At 35.5% G+C, this 21,832-nt stretch overlaps 1 protein-coding gene across 12 annotated transcripts; it reads right to left on the bottom strand.

The window, feature by feature from the left end:
* Positions 1-1,840: 1,840 nt before the first annotated feature.
* Positions 1,841-19,377, bottom strand: LOC103715157 (2-oxoglutarate and iron-dependent oxygenase domain-containing protein CP2-like). 12 transcript variants are annotated; one of them, XR_003387175.4, is made up of 10 exons: positions 18,663-19,377; positions 16,886-16,933; positions 12,853-13,029; positions 12,585-12,735; positions 12,382-12,468; positions 8,745-8,869; positions 8,116-8,234; positions 6,548-6,666; positions 2,193-2,304; positions 1,841-2,077 (listed from the first exon to the last, which is right to left on the bottom strand). XR_003387175.4 is itself a non-coding variant. In XM_008802692.6 (9 exons), the coding sequence occupies exons 1-9, from the start codon at positions 18,969-18,971 to the stop codon at positions 2,045-2,047; spliced, it is 1,161 nt and encodes a 386-aa protein (XP_008800914.4). In that variant the 5' UTR covers positions 18,972-19,377; the 3' UTR covers positions 1,841-2,044. The 12 variants fall into 12 exon arrangements, 7 of the variants coding, with proteins under 7 accessions (XP_008800914.4, XP_008800915.4, XP_088560701.2 ...); XR_003387176.4 differs by having other exon boundaries at positions 8,116-8,231; XR_015968892.2 differs by having other exon boundaries at positions 8,116-8,231; positions 16,886-16,927; positions 18,663-19,350.
* Between the last annotated feature and the right edge of the window lie 2,455 nt (positions 19,378-21,832).

Here is a 21,832-nt window from a genome sequence, read left to right as displayed (position 1 = left end):
AATAACCTGTGTAGGTTTGTTATGCTTAATTTTTCAAAAAATGGTAAAGAATTTTTTTAAAAAAATCTAAGGTTTAACAATGATATATCTAATGTATCTTTGTTATTGTTATCTAAAAAGAAATAGCACTATCTTAATATAAAAAGTTTGTGACATTGTTATATCATTGCTATAAGTCATTTAAACTGCTAATAATGACCATAATAACACAATAGTTTCATAGTTCCAAGAAAAAAGGAGTCTGGGCTTAATGCAACTTATTATGATAATCTAACAAAATTGGTTCTTGAGCACGGGCACCAGTGATTATGGCAACATAAAGCCTATATTTTAATGTGAGGAATTTCCTTTACTCAGTATGAAGAGAAGGGTTTTATAAGGTGACAATTTGTGCCGTTAGGAAGGGGACAACTCGTTTAGTTGTTAAAGTCATTGAAGGTTGTACAAATGACCTCACTTCGAGTCCTGTCCTCCCCTAGTCTTGATTGAATTTCGTTTCTTTGTTATCATCACAGCAATCAATATATATATATATATATAATTCCAATGGTACACAAAAGAAAGAAAGAATGAACCTCCGCTATTTCATCTGAAAAATCATCAAGAACAAGATGACACACAAACACAATAATTCAACACTTTCTAGACAACTATCCGACCTTCATCGAACCACCATTTTCAGTCCTCTTCAACTCAGGCCCCCTCAGATTTGCTCATCGTGATTTGCCTATCAGCTATGGGTCATCCCCAACAGATGCTAACAATTACTGGTAGCTTCTGATTGAAGATTAATGAAGGGCATGATGGTCTCTGGTTCAAAGAAGTTTTCAGTAATCAAAGGCAGGGATTTATTTTTGCAAATAGCTAAATTTGCTAGGGCACAAATTCAATTATCAGACAATAATGGTTAATATGGAACATTGCAGTATTCACAAGGGAGATCTGCAAAATATCTATACGTATTAAACGACAGCAATCACCCACTGGATCTTTTGAGAGCATCAAGCTGGAGATTTTATGCTATCGAATCTAAGCAATTTACCAAGTAAACACCTCAGATGTCCAAATAAAATGGACTTATAAGGAAACATGAACCTCAATCAGGCGATACATGACATTAACTTTTCAGCCATACTGGACTGCAGACTTCTTAAGACCAAAAGAGCCGGTCGGAAAAAAAAGGGAGAGCTCTCCGTTCCTGATTCTCCTGTAGCTTCAAACTGGAACGAACTCGAAGTTAAGTGAGTTTTGGACCCCTGATTTCACTCCACCTTCAATAAAAACAGTTACAATGGTCTTCCATATATCCCCAGTCAATGGTATAGAAATGCACATACATACAACCCAGCAGCTGGAGAAAACATTAACAAAATGGCAGTTTTGAATAACCAACTAAAATGCAATTGATCGAAGAGAAAAATGCTCGACCAATCCTTTCCAAGCACTAGCCAATAATTGCTCCATATGTTAAACCATTTTCATCAAAATTATAATCGATGATTTTCAAAAGCATTCTACAAAAAACCCATGCTTAGGCATCAAAATGTTTCCCAACTCATTACTTCGACTTTAATGAATTTCTTCAAGAAGATGTAGAGATTATTTTCCTTGGGAAAAAACATACCACATCCATAGAGAACAGACTTGACTCAAGCCTCCCAGTGAAAGACAAAGTAAGAGCCTTCCAAGAAATTTGAGTTCACTGACATATTGCTTGCTCAGTACAATAACAGTATTTCTAACGGAATCCTGCATTCTTATACTCGCAATTGAATATCCATAAGGTTGCACGTAGCTATGGCCAACCATTCAGAATTTCAATATAAAAGTGGTGCAACGATTTAATCAACTGTACTTAAAATATTATGACAGGATTCTGACATTAGTTACTTACCATTTACAAATATCCTTCAAAGTACAACCATTTAAAAAGAGGGGCTAATAGAACTAATGTGAATTACAATAGCAACCACTTGATATCTGAGGGAGGAGCAAGCTTGCTATTTTACAACCATCCAATCTAAATTACAAACAAAAAAATTGCCTAGATGCAAGATCCTCCACTCCGAAGGAATGCCTGTTGAAGAGAAACAAAGGCAAATATTATTCTAATAGTCATGCACTGTTAACTTCTTTCAAGTTTCACAATATGCTCAGAATTCCATAGTAGTGAAACAAGGTAAGAATGCAACCAGCTTGGTAGCAGCAACTGAGTGACGCTGCCTTTCCTTCTTTTCACGCTGACACTCACCACACCAGTTGGAAAAATCCTTCTGATATTGCTTCATCTCCCTAAAAACTGAACTGTAGCACAATGAATTTAGTTAGTAGACCACATGGCTGTTAATTGCATACATAAAAGATAGTTGGAAGTTAAAGGAAACGGAATCACAAAAAAGAAAAAGTGATGCAAAAGAAAATATGACAAACACAAAAGAAGAAAGAAGATGACTGATTAATCAGGAGGAATGCATCATGATTTCTGAGCACATGCCAAGAATATTTCCGCAAAAAGTTGCCGCCAAGATAAGTGTCTCCTTCTCACACAGACAATGAGAAGATATGCCCCAAAAGGAAAGTCGAATTTCACTAACCTAACTAGAGAGTGATTATTGAGGCCTTGTCTGGAATGGAGAAGAGAGGAAAGAGGTTACCGGCAAGTTTAAGAAAACACTCAGAGCACACTGCCATGGAAAAGAAATACATCCGACAACAAAGTAGTTCTTTGTCGTCTGTCAGTTGCTGCAGCATACTCTTGCTCCTGAATGGTAGGTATCAAATGGCAAATGCTATACTGAAGAATGAGGAGGACAGAATGTAGGAAAATGATTAACCATAACAATCTGTAACTTGATGGTCATGCACCGAATGTTAGCCACAAGAACTCAAACTCAGAAAACCAGAATGGGTGTCTTAAATACTTCAAGACAATTATGAGACAATCAAGCGCCACAATTCCCATGTCTCCTTCAATATAAACATTGACCAGGAAACAGAAACAAATAATAACGAGCAGAAAACTTCATGTGAGGCTCAACATTAATAAGCAGTAAAAATCTTGCACATAAATTTAACAATTATGAACCACCAGATCATGCTCATTACCCTCCCCCCAACACTTACTCTCGCCGGAGAAGTTATCCCAGATGAAACATGTGCAAGGTATTACAACATAAATTCGAGAGAATTACACATGCATGCGCTAACCTATGCACATACAAATGATACACAAGCATGCACACATTCCCAGTAGAACTGAGCCTCCATTCTGAAAAAAAGGGGCAGCTCAGTGTATAAGGCTCCAGCCATTTTGGGTCTAAGGAGGGTCCTATGCAACCTTCCCTAAGGATGTCAATTGTCAACAGGGATAGATACCCAAATATTTTATCCATCCCAGAACCGAATGGGATATTTTTAAAGAAATTAAATGGGGATGGTTTTAGTGATGATTTAAAAAATCAAAAACTGTTCGGTTGCAGTTTTGGTGAATTCTCCGACCCGAAACCGAAACCGACACCAAACCCGAAATCAAACATACCCAATATCTCTAAGTACCCTAGAAGCTAGAGAGACGGCTTTTTTTTCTCCATTCAGTACTTCTTCGCAATTATTGTATTTGTTGGACTTTTTTTTTTTGATGCAGTTGGACTTATTTTTAACTTGGATTATTGTATCTGTTGGATAGTTGTATTATTATTTTAGAATTATTGAGTTTGTTGGATGGTTGTGTTATTATTTTAGAATTATTGAGTTTGCTGGATAGTTGTGTTATTATTTTTGGACATATTTATTAGTTGATTTGGTATGAATTATAGAAAAATTATAGATGATATCTTTATTTTGGATATTTATATATATAAATTTTGAAAAGAATAAAAAAAGTTAAACGGTTTTCGGTTTTTCGGTTTTGGTTTTATGCTTTTTTTTGGGTGGTGGTTATGTTTTGTTATTTCAAAAAACATTCGGTTTCGGTTTCAAAAAGCAGTGGTGGATCTCGAGTTCGGTTTTGATTTTTTCACTAACTGTACCAAATCCTCTCCATTGACATCCCTAACCTTACCCCTGTATGAAAATAGGCCATTTCAGTGTTTCAAATATGTGACCTACAAATCAAACAAAGTAACCTTTCCATTGTGCCGGGGCTCACCCTTTGAAGCTTTCCATATGACTGATGAAAAATAAGAGTGCTATGTATATTAAGGATCCACAAGGTTGAACATGAACTGCAATATTAAGATGCACAAAAACAAAAATCCCCATGCTTTGACAGTCTATTGTGCATGCATCAAGTGAACATAAAGAAGAAGAATATCAATCCAATAGTGTCCTAAGATATATTGTACACTCATGATCTGGGCAATGCCCTAGTTGTGACACTCCTCTCCTTGGAGGAGGTTATGGTTAAGTCATGAGTGGTGCATCCCAAGTATTTGGACCTGGGTAACAAATCTTGTGCAAGACTTCCTCACCCTCTCTCTCAGAAGCAAGGTCCGCCGTACCGATACCGGTCAGCGCACCGGTGGCGGCCCGGACCGGTACGTACCGGTCCCATACCGGTCCATACCGGTCCGTACCGATTCTCCAATGATAAGCTACCGGTACCGGATTCCACGCTGATCCGGTACCGGTCCCAGGCCGGACCGGTACGTACCGACCTGTACCGGCCGATACGGACCGGTACAGCAAACCATACTCAAAAGAGATTGTAGAGTCTATAAACTAGAAATCCAAATCATTGATCTTGATCCAGATAGATTAGAGCACACAAATAATAATTGAACTAACGTAGATGCTTCAAAGTTCTAAATCATATGTCAACTCAAAAAATACCATTACAAATTTCCTTAATAGAACCACTTGTGCATTATAGGAAATTTCCAAAACTTTTGATTTCTGTTTTCTAGACATTTCAGATGTTGTATATCACGTTCAATGGTGCAATTTTTCAATTTTACTGTTAATTTTGCATCAGTATGATTGAAGCTTCAAACCTAGCAACACAAAATCAATAATAGGGATATTGAGGATCCATGTTATTGATCATGATCTACAATTTTTAAAATATTTATAAACCAAAGGTACATGTATTTGAGAGTTCATACATATGCATCCAAGGGACTCAATGCATAGTACCTAAAGGACGTGTATGTTGAATATATTATTGTTGAAAATCCATACTATTGATCACCATATATATGTATGTATCATAAAACACATGCAAACTCAGATTCAATGTATCTAGATGCTTCTAAACCATTAATTATTTTTTTTAAATAGTTTTTAATGATCACCTAATGCGTAAATAAGAAAGCTACAAAACAACTGATGTTGTGTCTAATCATTTAAGATACTGTAGGACATACTTAATAGTGTGAAGTTTCAACTTAGAAATTCTATCATTGATCTGTATTAGGAGGACTAAGACTAAAATTCCATCAAATAGACACATACATATTGAAACATCAAACAGACACATCAAATCTTCAGCTTATAGTCACTTCTTTAGACAATTGACGCCTTCAAATAAATGTATTAATCTCTCAGATAAAAACAATAAAAAGCGGTCTATATTTATGAGTCTGCAACAAGGATTTAAGTACCAATAACAGTACCTGTACCATAGACCTGATCAAAGCCAACCAACCCAGCCAACCTGACCCAGTCCACCCACCCCAATATTGGGCAAACTGGGGTTTTTGGCACAACAGACCAAGCCAAGCTCAAGCTGAGTCAAAAGGACAAACCAACCCTACCTGGCCCAACTATTTATCAAAAGTATAAATTTAATATTTAAATACTTAAAGAGTTAAAACCCTAATATCAAAACTCAACTTGATCCTTTCTCACACACCATATCCCTCTAAAAGATTTCTTTCTCTCTCCAGGCATCTCTCTCGCTCCTTTTTCTCTTTCCATCTCTATATCCATTTCACCATTGATCATGTCGCAACTACCAGACCATCATCTCTGCTTCATCTCTCTCTCCCCATCATCCTTCCCACTAATGCTCTCCCTCGCTCATGTTTGGTCTCTAGCATAGAGGGATGGACTACCATTGTTGGCCCTTAGACAAAGGTGTGCATTTTGAATTCAGGCGGGACCAAGTGCATGAATACATCTTCTATTGTCAGATTGAACTCAGACTCCAAAATTTTGGTCCAAAGCCAAGTTGGAGTTGAGTCAGTTCTGTTGCTCTTGATGTTGAGGTTTGGCCCAACCTGAAGCTAGCTTGACCTAATGGATGTGCAAGTCTACTGTACCAGCTTACGAGTATACCAAGTGTCGGCACAAAACTCCAGTCTAGAACATAGTGCTGATACAAGGGGCATGCTAATACGGTACTTTAAGTATCCTACTCATATAGTATGGTATGCCACGTACGGACCAACATGGAATAGTACTAAAGTCACACCATGCAACACGTAAAAGTGGACTATTATCTAAAGTAAACTGACAAACACAATTAGAATTTAATTCATGATAAAAAGTTTAGTTATAAAAAATAAGGCTGCACAATACTATCCATTAAACATCTTTAAATCATGACCTTGTTTTAGTGATAGCTTGCATAATCAGCAAATATTACAAGCTTTATCTAGCTATAGCTCCAATCAACCTCAGATACAGCTTGAACCAAACCAGGATCCGTAGGCATACAAACAGTTCCTGTTGCAATGGAGGTCAACCAACTCATTACTTTGCAATAGCATATAGCAGATGCCTCCACTTAGCCTAATGCTAGAGGGAACTGAATCTCCCACGTGATTTCATTCAAATAGCTTTGGAAAATATAATTGATTATACACCATCTTTCATTCAAAATTAACATTCCAATTTCAAACCACTAGCAACATGAGCAGGAATTCAGGTGTAATTAAAGTACTGCACTCTCTTTTAACTACTTCAACTTATTATGAAAAGAAATATTACTAGCAAATAACATGTTTCAGTAATATGTTATCCTTCCGCAGCAGAGGCTTCTGGATCCATGTTCAACAACTCCAAAGAACATATATATCATATATGATTTTATCATATTTTCAGAGAAAAATCCTCAAAACATCTTTGTCAAAGAGCCGGCAGAGATTTGGAGCTACTAGATTGAGAAATATAACATGTTGCATATTGCTTTTTCATAGCTAAAACACACTGGGCTACAAAGAGACACGAAAATGAGAAACTATTGCAGATCATTTAAGGATCCAGAATAGCATAAGACTTAAACTCTTTGCATCAAAAAACATGGTTGAGTTAAACTCTTGATAATAAACAACAATTACAAATCTCCCTCCCAACAAAAGTCAATGATATCTCATTGATTTGTTAGCTAAACGTAGCAGCTTCATCATATTTTCTATTATTAATGCACCAACCTTTGTAAAATCATCTTTGGTGGTACGTGAGATTGGTTATAGGTGGTCCACTTTCACAACCAAACCTACCTGGCTACGAATATTTTGTAACTAATGTTCTATGACATAAAGACAATATTCAAAGACCAGTTAAGAATCGCATTCAATTTGGATCAGAATAAGCCTACGCATGCCTAATTTTGTTGCTCACAGCCCTCTTGTTTTGTTTCTTCTTTCTTACTAATTAATAGAGTTAGACAAAAGCAAGAGACTGAGGCACAGCCTTGGCACAACAGTAAGGTTGCTCCATTACGATCAGGATGCCATGGGTTCAAAATATGAAAACAGACTCATTGCATAGGGGGCAAGACTGCATACAGCTGACCCTCCCTAAACCCTGCAGTTAGCAAGAGCCTCGAGTACTTCAATGCCCTTTTAGTACAAAAACAAGGGACTGCAAAAACATCCTTATGCCATACTTCTCTCCTCTTTCTATGATCTTTTATCTCTTCATTGCCAGTTTTTGTAGATCTTGCATAGATTCTATGCCCAGCCAAACCAGGTTTTTGACAGGATCAAAAATTATGATAGGCCTCAGAAAACAGTCATTCATTTGTAACTCCACTGAACAATGTCTAGATCTACTCTACATATGCTAATTGTTGTCCAAATCTACTCTACATATACTGATTGTGCATATTAGTGGATCTCAACCTGGAAATAAACCTCAGACATGTGCACATACAGACAAGGATGGGGATACCTTCTACACCACAAAAGCAAATTAATCCTATGTCCAGATGTTGTGGCACGGGCACCATGCCGATGACGACCACGATGAAGTACAGCTTGACCAGGGACATGGGAATAGTCGAAGATCTCCTGTGAATAAAGCAAGATCACTATTACAAGGCACTACAAAAATAAAGATTAGTAAGTTCCCTCTTCATTTGAAGAAAGAATTTAGCATGACTACCAATGAAAACTACATTCTAAACTACTATAGTGGATCACTTAAACATGCAAATCAAATATACAGAACATGACTATTCAATATTACAAAACTCTCAAATTGATTTACATTAAAAAAAATAAGCTTTTGTTACCATGACTTTTGTATCTTATAAAAAAAATGATATACAAGGTCATATAGAGTTCACCTTGATGTATGAACTGGGGAAAGCACAGTATGATGCTGTTCACATCGTGCAAACACAGGCATGATGTTTACAATCGAGGTCTTACCCATTAAATATCGGTAGACATTATGTTTTCTTAAATTGTCTACTTTCTTGAGTTTTGGTACTAGATCAGTTCCCATCAGAATTAGGTATTTAGCTATATAAGTTTACTTATTTACAACCTTCCAGGATTTATAATACATTAACATACCTCAGGTTGGGTCTCTGAGTTTACATGTTTGTCACATCTAACGCCTCGAAAAAATAATTCACCGCCAGAAAATTGCTTGCCCAAGCATATGTTTAGCGTGACTTCTGAGTCATCCACATGGAAACCTACAAATCAAGCTGAAAATTTTGAAAAAAGAACAGCCTAAACCTATAGTAATTACACGTCTCACTCAGCAAACTCACAGGCAACCATAGAGGGGGAAAAAGGAGAAAAAAGTTGAATATATATATAGAAATAGAAACTAAAATAAGCCAACAATATATGATAATCAATCAAGCAATTTACAATATTCACATGCAATGATACCAAAATCACACTGAACTACAAACTTTGATTTCTGGAATCCAGCTGTATCTCAAATGTTCTGCAGAATTAAACATTCTAACAATCAAAAGTTTAGATCACAGCAATGCAAGGGGAAAATCATATTCGTATGCAAATTTTGCTGAAACTTATAATTCTTTTGGAATTTAAATGCATTCATTCTATCAACAAAATAAGAAGTGGCATATAAGTGACAAGGAACAAACCTGAAGTAGAGCAAAACCTCAAGTTAGAAGAGTGCACACCAATATGAAGATGATATCAACAAGAAAAAAAAAAGCAGTAAGGCTTAAGAAACAAGGAGAAAACACGCAATCAAGGAGAGAGGCACTTGATATCCAACAAACAAACCCAAGCAATACAAAAATTACTACCAGATCGGTCACTCCCTTCTAAGTTCTACATCAAAAACTGAATGACTTTACAAACTACAGCATTTAGGGAGGGCTTCTATAGTTTTGCTAAGACTTGGAATGTAGCTATTCTTAGACACCTAATTTAACTAATGTTTTATGATAAATGGTGTTTGGTATGCAATATCTGGGATTGCATTTGTAGTTGAATGGTGACTCCATTTTTTTATGGGACATCCAATACCTTAGGAGGTAGCTACTGGGATCCTCTCATAGACAGTTTTCCTTTTTTTTTTTTTTGGGTACATCGGCGACTCACACATAGACAGTTTTCCTTCGGTGGCTATGAGGGCATCTGATCAATTTGCTCATTACTACATAGCAAACAAAGAACCTGCCAAGCAATTAAGTGATCTAGTATATGAGCACTACAATACAAAGCTTAAAATTGAAGTGCCTTATAGAGAGGGAACTAAAATATGATCATCCCCTGTATATGATGAAGAGCATCCTATGATTGGGTGGCTTGAGGATCAACAAAGCCAGCTAGAATTTGATGAGCCAGGATCACCTCGACTAACCAATGTCCTAGCAAAGCAAGCTAGGATGAATTCAAAGTAGTGGGCAGAGTGACACATGCCACGCTCACAGGCATTTGATGCCCAATATAGCAACCACAAAGGTTAGAAGGAAACTGGCTAGGATCATCACACAACTCTAAGAACTCGAGCTAGAGATATGATAAGGAGTTGCTAATGAGAGGTTACCATGGTACACGAGTCAAATAGGAAAGTAGGGCCAGTCAGGGTGATGGGCCTAGTCGAGCCACCTAACAAAGTTGGTCAAGTTTGATCGGCAAGAAAAGAAGGTAGTTCTTCAAGCATCCACTCAAACTCAAAAAAGAAAGCAAAGACAAATGCAAATCCGTAGAAAGGGCTGATGAGGAGCCAGTTCACTCAAATTTCAAGACTACTAAATCCTTGGACAATCAATTGCCTAAATCATCTCATGATACGAGTAATAATGAAAATAACAGTTCAAGTGATGATGTATCTGGTGGCCAAGGTGGTAGCAACGGACATGATATGGGTGCACATGACTCGCAACCATATGATGTAAGTCAATTCATCAATGGATCTCATTACACTCATACCATGCAAGATATGGAATATGGCGCATGATATAAAGCACATGAAGATAGATAGCATATAGGAGAGGAGGCTCCTGCAATGGTTCAGGATGAAGCACTGATACAACTAATGATGTTAGCATATAGGAGAGGAGGCTCCTGCAATGGTTCGGGATGTAGCACCGATACAACTAATGATGTTACAGGGGGAGTAGGAACCCTAGACATCTCGGGATCTAGCGAATAGTGCATATCATCATACACCAATTATTCTGCATAGTCAACATACCACCCGTATGTGTAGCCCTTTCTAAGACTTCATATTTGAGTGGCACCCACCCTCCATAGCCTTCGCCAAACTACGGATCATAACTTGCTACCTCTATCTTCCCTGAGATTGGACGGCCAGCTCAGTATCAAACAGAGAATCAGTATCAGATAGCTTTTCGGGCTAGAGTGATTACTAGAAGAGGGGTGGGCATAGTGTCTAAGTTGAAGTCAAGTCCCAAGGCCAGATTATGAACAAGACACCAACAACTACGTGCATCGTAGACATGAGGGACTAGATGCATGTATTATGAGATTTAATATTATTTGATATAAGTTTTAAATTACAGTTCATCAAAATATCTATTTTAATTTATTAATTTTGCACAAAGAACAAGGTATACAATATATCAAGACTAGTATAAAAGAAAAATTTTTGTGCCATATAATGAATAAAACATTAAAAACCTAGTTCCAAGTTCCAAACCTTAAAATAACTTTGAAAACCAAAAAAATTGAGAAAACAAAATAAGAGGTCAAAACCCCAAGCCGGTACTGCGACAATACATCCGTACTAACCCAATTCCTGACCAGTATGGCACTTAATACAAGTCTAAGAAATCTTGATGGTAACTAAAAAACAGTAGACAACAGAAACATATACATCCTACCCTCGCTCTTTCTTACAGTCTCTTTTGTTGATATTAATCCTTACGCAACAAAATCACTGAACTCTCTAACCAATGAGCATGACTCATGACCCTTTATTGTAGTTAGCTTTTGAATGCGAAGATTTTTAGCATTTCCTTCGCACACTTTCCTCTTTGTCCATTCTTAGCAGCCTAAATTAAGTACTCTCTCAATTATAAATCATTATCTGTTGTGTCCAGATTTATCTATAAATCCTTCAAGAACAATAGGTATTCTCTTCACCATCTCTATCATCTTCTTGCCACTCTATTTATCAGTGGCCTCTACATAAATGCAATCAATAAATCAACTAGTATTTGCTTTCCTAAGATTCTGGATTTCCTTATTAACATAATTCTAAGCATGTATTTAATTTCCAACCCTTCTTACAAGTCAAACAAATTCAAAGCACAGAACCCATACCAATAAATATTGCATCTTCACGTTTTAAAAAGCATTTCTAATATCTAAAACAATCAAGGAGACAAAGACTAGACATAAACAGGATGGCAAGTAGTGGGTGAAGAAAATAAAAAATAGCATTGCTTCTTTCTAAATTCAGGAAGGATAATCGGATATGCTGTATTTCCTGGGTGATTCCCAAATCTAACTTATGAACATACTAAGTAATCCAAGGAAGACGATTGTGGATAAGCAAAAAGGCCAAATATGAGTATCATTCCTTACTAAGAAACCTTTTACCCTGTACAAGCCATATATGTTAGATTTAACAATACAGAAAATTGTACAGCCTTCATTTACTTAACTACGATATTCAACTTAACAGAAAAGAATATGCACCAAGAAAGAATAACTAAACTTATACTCAATAGATGTGTTTATGCCAACTTACCTAACTCAACATCCTTGTCTTTTCCATACTCGACCACAAAACCATGATGCGAGTCCAGTGTTGATCCACCAACCTCCGGGAAAAATACTGCCACCACAAGAAAAGAAAGGTTTCCATATTTTAAAAAATTAAATAAAAGTTATGACAAGTTGATCACTAATCATTTGTTATAAAAAAATGAAAAGGGACAACATATTCATCACCTTTAGATATGGGACATATGAATTCTTCCATAAGCTTGTTAAGCATAGCTTCCAGGCCAAAATCATCAAGAACAGCACCGTACTTATTCATCGTATTTGGTCTCATTATCTTGAACTTAACTGCATCGACCCACCTTTCGAAATTTTCAACCTAATAAATCAACATGATATGAACAAAAAGTCCACGTTCAGTATACACGTGCTGTCAGAAATTTTTAGTAGAAAAACATATGACCATTTCATGGTGCTAAAAAAAAAAAGGGAGTACCTCATCTAGTAACAACTCGCAGAAAGTTGGCTGAAGCATAGCAAATGTATAAACTTTAGGAGAGGGTTCTGACATTATGTTTCTGAAACTCTCCTCTGTGTTTTCATTGATTGCTTTAACAAATGACGGCACGAAGAAAGTTGTAGGATGTACGTTGTATAGCTCTTTATGTAGAGGCTGTCGAGGTAAAAGAAGCAAGAAAAAGCAATGAATTTTCCAGACATGATGTGAAAGTAATTTACAGGAGGCTAACATCACTTCTTAACTCATAAACAATGCAATCATTTATATTATCATCAAAGTGATGTAAGAAGTTGTATCTTAACAGCATCTATCACATTCCAATGGAAAAATAATTTGCTCAACTAGGCCATCACATATAACACAGCTGTCAAAGCAGCACCTTTATTACTAAAAATTCAGTAATTCATTGTCATCCTATATTCCCCAAGTTTTTTTTACAAACTACAAGGGAAACTACTGTAAGTGGTACAAATATAAGCAATTGTGCACAACTGTACATTAATCAGAACACTGTTGAGCTCACCAAAATTTCCTCTTACATAAAATTCATCACCAAAGTTATTCTTGAGTTTCAAAAAAATTTCAAACTTTGTCCCGCCTAATCATTTTCAGACTACTGCATATGGTAAAATGATAAGTAGATGAAACCCAGTTTATGCTTCCATGAAGAATATCAATGAATTGCACTATTCTACATGGCATAGTAAAAAGAAATGGCATAACATAATCATAAAGCCAACGCTGGTGTAGATGATGCAGCATGGTTGTCATGATCACCGTCCTTGCCAAACCAGCTAAACCATCTCTCCTTGAAAAATGTGCTCAAGTAGGATGGTCTCAACTTAACCCAGCACCTAAAGCCACTATTAATGGGTCATTCATTTAATACAGAAACTAAAGAAAAACAGAAACATGTTTTTGATTTAAAAAAGGAATTAAAACTATAGATACCGAATCCTTAATCCCAAGTAATCCAATATCACCAGCTGGAAAATGTTGGGAAGATTTCGCAGGAAGATGCATTCTAACATTCTCTATATCAATTAGGAGATAGCATTTGATAGAGTGACAAACAAGGTATTTTAGTGGGCATTACGGAAGCAAGATGCACTTAGAAGATACCTATAAATTGCTGAGGACATGCAGTGACACTTGTCATTAGCATTAGGCCATGTCTCACAAAATGAATACAAAATGAATTTTCAAGAAGTGATAGTGCAGTACAAATTATATAAAATGATATCATGCTAGTCGATGATGTCATGATAGAATGGAATATCAAATCATAATTGTAGAGGGAAGCCTTGGTGAATAAGGACTTAAAAATTAACAGAACTAGAACGAAGTAAATCAAATGCAATTCTAGTAATAATAGGCATGAAAACAAAGCCCCAGCTAGATCCCAATTTCAAAATATGATATCATTTGTTATCTTGGATATGTTAAATATTAAAAAGACATGGACAAATACATCTAATGAATTATAGCCTGGTGGGTGATGTGGCCTGCTGATGTGATGCCTTTATGACAAGAAAATTTCTGTCAAGCTAATAGTAAAGCCTAGCATGTAATGTTGAGTGATTCATTGTGATAAATGTGTCGAAAGACTAGAACAAACGTAGTTAAGCATGAATACTTTAAGGAATTGTGGCAGGTTTTAGATTCGTAGCAATTGCAAAATGAGTGGTAAATAATCATCAAGCACTGGCATATGAACCTCATATTTAAGGAGGCCCTAGTAAGGAGACCAGCTTGAGTTTGTCATATGGTTAGGAAACAGAGAGGAAGATCCCTAAATGAAGAGTAACTGCAAGCATAAAAAAGTAAACTCTATACAATTAGAACCTGGAAGAACCTAGATAGCATTTTCCATATAAATAATATCATACATTGAAAAATAATAAAGCTTTACTCATTTCAATTTCACAAAATCAAATAATATAGGGATTCAAGAATCTGGAAAATAAAATAAATGATATAGTTTTTATTGAACTCAGTTTAATCTTGATAACATAAGGTAGCAAGAAAAGATGCTCCACTGAAAATCAAGGTGGAAGCTTATGGAAAAGTTAGCAGAAGCAGGATCAAGATTCCAAAGATTGTGTAGCACCTTAAGACAAAGATTCAAACTACTCAAACAAGGGCTACAACCATTTCGATAAAGGCTGCCATGAACTCTAAAAAGGCCTAGAGAGGCAATGTTGTAGCTTTACAATAAATACTTGGCAGAGAAGGATTTACAAAAAGAACCCCTAAATAATTGTGTAAAGTTTGATGGTTATGGTTTAATAAAGTAACATAATCTATAACCATATTATAAAAGGGATTTTTCATTTTGTGGAATAATCATACAAAGATTCCATTTGTCAGCCTCGATTCCAGAATTAACATTAACTTTTAATTCAACACATTAAAAAGAACAATTTCGAATGGCATATATAGTAAATACTAAATATATGTCCTTCTCCCATCCATTTTCTCTTGTATTGAGAACCTGCCTCTACTTTTCATCCCAAGACGGCCAATCTCTTTGGCAATTATAAGATTCTATTAGGATAATTATTTTCTTTTTAACTTTTTCTGTTTCTCTTTTATTTTTAGTCCAACTCATCACTATACCCAATAATGCAAGAATATTGCTTGCATTGCAATTTTGGCAAGAACTCTGCAATTCAATCGACAGGGACAAAACTGTACCAAATTCTAGCTTCTGTTTTGATGGAAGTCCCTCTTAATCCATGCTATCACTCCCACTCTTTCCTAAATTAGCCCTCCTCTCTCTCTTCATGCATGCATGCACATGCATATACATGCACATGTACACATAACTCCCCCCCCCCATCCTCTCTATAATTCACAATATTCTCCCCCTTGATCTTTCTTAAATTAAAACACACACAAAACATGTATACATATAATTCCCTCTCTTCCTCTCAATAATTCACACCACTCTCCCCTTTGATCCCTCCTAAATTAAAATATTAAATTATTTAATATCTCTCTAACAAATACATCATCCCATCTTCTCTTAATCCATACCATCCCTCCTGAACTGAACGTGGATTCTTGTTGCTTTGAATTACATTTTAAATTCAATTTACAAACTTAGTTTTTTTATTTTCTTTCAATTTTACATATTAGTTTATTTTTGTTTTAGTTGTAATATTTTAATCTGTAATCATATTTTTATCATTTTTGCTAACTTCCATGAACCTAATTACTAGTATTATAAAATTTCAATCATTATAATACTAAATGGTAAGTTCTTTATCCTTGAGAAATATGGATGACCTGCCAAGTGTTGCAAGTCTCAATCTAATTAACTAAATATGCATGTTCGATGCAGTTCAAGTAAGGAAATGCAGCACAGCACGCATGGAAGACTGTCATTATATGAATGTACTGTAAGAAACTAAGAATAATTAGAAACTACATAGACATGAATCAATAGTTCAAGAAAACGAACAATTTATAACCGATGTTTACAAGAAATCCCACAGCTTGGTGCCAAAAGAGCATAACCATCTTCATGTACTGTGAGGTGCTTTAAACACAAAAGATCCGGAACCATCATATTTTCCAGCCCTTCAATTCATATCGCAATCTCTTGATATACAAAAAAAAATAATGTGAATAAAAAAAATAAATTCCTACTTGTCATTCACCAAAAAAAAAAAAAGACTACGGTCACAACAAACAAGAAACTAACGAAGCTGTCAATATTATGAGAAAATGGTCAGAAATTAATATATCACATATTACGATGAGCAAACTCTTGGTTGCTACAAACTTGCTTCAAGAAAAGATACAAAGGAAATACAGGATGCGCGCGCCCACACCCACACGTGCGTGTGCGCGCGCGCATTGCGTGTGCGCCGGCCCTGCGCGCACACATGCACGCATGTAAGCACAAAGTTGATCAAACATATCCAACATCAACGTTTAGAGAAACTATACCTAAAAATCAAAAACCTAAAAATTAAGCATAAAAAACAATCAGAAGACGGACCTGATATGCTGACATTATCTTCTGCCTGTATTCTTTGTGCCTCTGAACCTAATACAGTAAGAAGCTATTATTATCTGTTGAGCTGGAAAATGACTTACTTAACCTAAAAAATATGATCAGAATTTGACAATAGAAGTCAAGAATCTAAGAGGATAAAGTGATTTAACATGCTCGGCAGTTGGCAATTTAAAATATAGAGTTAGTTTAAGCATCAAAACCTCCCTATCAATCAATACAGGAACAAGGGCAAATTTGTATTTAAAGTATTTTTCTAGCAGACTTTGCATTTACTGAGATTATTTTTTTTATTTTTTTTGGTGAGAGAAAGGGAAGAAGGGGGCGAGGAGAACCTCACCCGTGTAGCAACCCCCACTAGGCCCCATCCCCGCTGGAGCATGTTCAATTCAGGTCGCAAATTTCTGCGTGCCTTCTCCACCCGTGGTTACCCACGTGTGAGTACGTCACCCTAGCACCACTCCCGTTGCCAGCAGACTAGTAGCACTCCCTCCAGCAGCGTCCAGGCATGGGGCATCCGGTCCCTGAATTTAATCGACGCCCGCGTGTTTCGAATCTGGACTACCTTGGAGGAACCCACTGGGCTACCAGATTATTGATGCATCTATCATTCTATAATTATTTTACGTATCTTAGATTCAATATATGGTAAGGCTGAAGAGTGTTTCAAAAGGCAAAATACCCATGCTTGCAACATAAAGTGATTCAAAGTCCCATTTCAATGAACATCTTCTAGTTCTGAATGTCTTAAAGTTATAAGTTGATCTAGAGAAACTTTTCGACCTTGGTGTGCATAAAGTATTTAACTATTATCATAAACCAGTTCAAAAATTCCTTTTATAACTATTCTAACATTTCAAAGTGAAGAAAATAGAGCTACTTCTGAATACTTGTAGGTGGCCTCCAGACTCTTGGCACTTGCACTTCTTTGCTCTCCTTTTTTCAAATTAGTTCCTAGTAATTAGCATAAGTATGCAAACTGCAACAATCACACAATGTGGCATCAAAATTCATTGAGTCTTTACCTGAAGTCCATGTTTGAGTGACTACACCAAGTTTGGATAAGACGCATACCTAATCTCCCAGACACCCAAGTTCCACATCCAACCATTGTTTATTATAAGTACAGCCAACGTGTGCAACAAATCAAGACACAAAGTACATTTATGAATATAGAGAGATGTTGCTAACTAGGAAATGATCCCAGATGCTCCACAGGGACAGACCAAATCAACTGATCCTTCAATTCACCACAACCCATCAATAAACTATAGATAGTTGCAATTCATCCATCCATAGATTTGAATATAAATCAACCAAACGTTGCAATTTTTCCACATACCAAAACAGTCTTGGACTTCCTTTCAAATCAGATATCTTCCAACGGCTGATACTGCTCCAAAATCCATGCCACAATAAGCTTATCAAGTAATAGATCATGAGCAAACCGATCAACCCCTAGCACCACCCAACGGTTAGATGGGTTTCCGGACTGGCACATGGATTGCTATTCGGCTCGAAAGATAATTCCCAGCAACTTCTGCTGCCGGTTATACCACAGGCCAGGCTTGCCAACTCGATTTGTTGGTGCTAGGGCAAACCAAGTGGACAAGGGCATTTCCGTCATCCACCATTCAATATAATTCGAAATAGAAAAACATAAGCACAAAACGGTAACCCTAATTCCAGAAACCCTAATCAAGGAAAAAACACACACACACACAGAGAGAGGGAGAGAAAGGAGAAGAGAGAGACGGCTCACCCTGGTTCGCTCCCCATCGGACAAGTACCTGGCGATGATCTCCTTCATGAACTGGACCTTGGAGTCGCGCGGCGCCTCGAGCATGCTCGGGGGGAGGTGTCGCTCCAGCGATCTGAAGATGGACGGATCCAACTCCGCTTCCAGGTCGTCGTACCGCTCCGGCTTGTGCTCCGTGTTCGGGTTCAGCCGGAGACGCCGGTTGCCATAAGATGGCCGGCCGGTCGGCGGCGCCACCGTCACCGCCCCATTCCCATTCCCGTTTCCCGCAGGCGGGTCCTCCCTCATCTCGACGGCGCCGTCCAGGGACATCGCTCCAACGGCAGGAGTCCGCAGTGGAGCGAGCACCGGGAGGAGTTCACTGCTCGCCGGCCATCTCGGAAGAGAATTCGGAGGGAAGAAAGAGAATATTAGGGTTAGGGTTAGGGTTTGGATGGAAGCTCCGGGTGGAGAAGGGGGTTGGAATTAGCGCTTGGCAGGTTCTTGGGGTGGGAGAGACGGAGCAAGTGTGGCTCTTTTCACGTAGCTGCCATATGGGCGGGGTTGGTAAATGCCACCGGTTTGGTGAGAAATGACGTGAATTGCCCTTTTGTGTCGGATATTTTGGGAATTTATCGGCTTCTCCTGGAACCACGTCAGGCTTGAAGTGGACGCGGAAGCCGGAGGGCGGGTGATTGTGCGCTAGGGTTCGGAAAGAGACGAGAGTGCAGCTTTCTTGGCTATACGAAGACAAGAAGCAAAGAGCTTTTCCCAGCCAAAAAGAGGATGACACGTATGCAATTTCTCTTGTCAGTGTTGCGTAAGGCTTATTCGGGCAAAAGGCTGTTAGGTAATTCTTGCAACAGTGCTTGCTACCTTTTAACAAATTCTTCGATTTTTTAAAAAAATAGAAAGGCGCTTATTGAACAAAATAAGTGCTTGACAATATTATCAGAAAATTACTACTAAAACAATCACAAAAAGCACTTGAAAAATCTAGTTTCTGACTTCGCCTCCTTTTCTTATAACAATAAATAACTTACAATATTTTACTAATCTTTCAATTATTAGTTATCGTACATGTGCAAATATGCATGAGGCTACTATTAAAGATTTTAGATAAAAAATATGTTTTTAATAAAATTTGTGGAATCTTCTTTATTAAACTATTTAGAATTTGTTTTATATTGTATTTAGTTTAGCTAAGTATTTTTAAAATAATTTTTAGCTTTATTGAAAGAAGGTGTTTGGTTGTAGAAAAGTAATCAAAGGGAGAAGTGTTTACTTTGTAAAAGTGACTATTGCAGAAAGTAAAATTTTGTTGTTTGGTTTGAAAAAAAAAATCTTAAAAAATATAGTTCTAAAAGACTTCTAATAAAATAATGATATATCTTATTTTTTGAATAATAAATAATATTTTTATTGTTTGTAAGTAACAATAAATTATAGCATTATTAATTGAATAATATTGATATTATTAATTACTAATAGTGATAATTATTTTTATTATTCATTACAATTGAAAAATTAATATTATTCAAATAATATTATTATTAATATTCATATAACAATATTATTACTTCTTTGGTGCTATTCATTATTATAATAAATAATAAAAATAACAAAAAACTTATTTATTGAATGATAAATTATTTATTATAAACTATCTACTCAATATCTACATTATATTATTACTTGTTTATTAATTAAAAATGAATATTACCATATATTGATTGAACAAGATAATATCTGCTATATTAGTTTTCTTCATTATCAAATTATAAATACTAGTAATACTAATAATAAAGAAATAATAATTAATGTTATTAATCATTGAGAATTAAATAACATTAGATTTATGAAATTTAGCAATAGTAAATTATCCATATTATTCATTATTAGAATATTCTTACTTTCAATATTTAAATGATATTATAATAATTATTTCACATCATTATCTATTAATATATCTATTATTTACTAAATAAAATAATATATTTTATAATTATTTTCCAATAGTTGAATGATAAATAGTGATATTCTTAATAGAAATAAATAATAAATGATATTAATATTAGTTACTTCTATTAATCACATTAATTAATGATACTATTTAAATATGAAATATAATTATTATAATTGAATAAAATATATTATAGATTATTTTTAATATGTGGATAATATTTTATGGATTATTTAATATATTTATTATGAAATATATTATGCTTTTTAATATTATACTTTTTAATGATATACCTTTTAATAATTAAAAGTGTGATCATGGTTGAAATCAAATAAAAGTTGAGAGAAAATTGATAGAGAGTCCCTCTTTTGCGTCTTTTCTCTCAATCAAATGGCTGCGGAACTTGAATAGCCATAGGGCTTTGTTGGAAGTAGAGCTGTTGGAAGTAGAGTTTTTATAAAAAGTTGTTTGATGTTTGGTTACTACATTTCTAAAGTGCTGTGGCGTTTTAACATTTGTTTAGTAAACAAACTGAGAAAATACTTTTATATAACAAAATAACCATAAAAGACATTACTAGTATTATACAACAGAGCATAATAAAATATAATATATATTAATACATAAATATATGATATGATATAATATTAATATAATGTTATATAATATTATTATAATATAGTACTATAACATTGTATACTATAGGATAATAATTTAATATAATATTAAATTATTTAACATAATATATCAATGTATTATGATATAATGTAATATAATATTATATTTATAGTATAATACAATAATAAATGTATAAAATATTATAATTAATAGTGTAAATTAATTTTCACTCTTCTGATGACTATTTATCTCTCTAACAAATTTTCTAGCTAGGTGATAAAATTAATTAAATAATTACTAATATTATTTATTTATAATTTTATTTCATTGAAATATATTTATTTATTATCTTATTTATTTATTTATTTATTTATTTGTTCATTTATATACATATTTATTTTTTTCCTTTTCTTCTTTTTATTTCTTTTTCTTCTTTTTTTCTCTTTTTTTCCTTTCCTTTTCTTCTTTTTTCTATCCTTTTCTTCTTCTTTTTTCTTTTCTTTTTTCTTCTCTTCTTCTCCTTCCTTCCTCTCTTTCCTTCTTCTCCTTTCTTCTCTTCCTGCAAGGCCGGCGGCGCCGGAAAGGGGCTGGGCCGCAGCGGCCGCGGGAGGAG

This window comes from Phoenix dactylifera, chromosome 9 (genome assembly GCF_051530095.1).
Source record: "Phoenix dactylifera cultivar Ajwa chromosome 9, Ajwa_hap1_PhDact_Kaust_v1.1, whole genome shotgun sequence".
In the NCBI taxonomy this organism is placed as follows: domain Eukaryota; kingdom Viridiplantae; phylum Streptophyta; class Magnoliopsida; order Arecales; family Arecaceae; genus Phoenix; species Phoenix dactylifera.
Note: the sequence above shows the minus strand (reverse complement) of the source record. Positions and strands in the feature narration are given on the sequence as shown.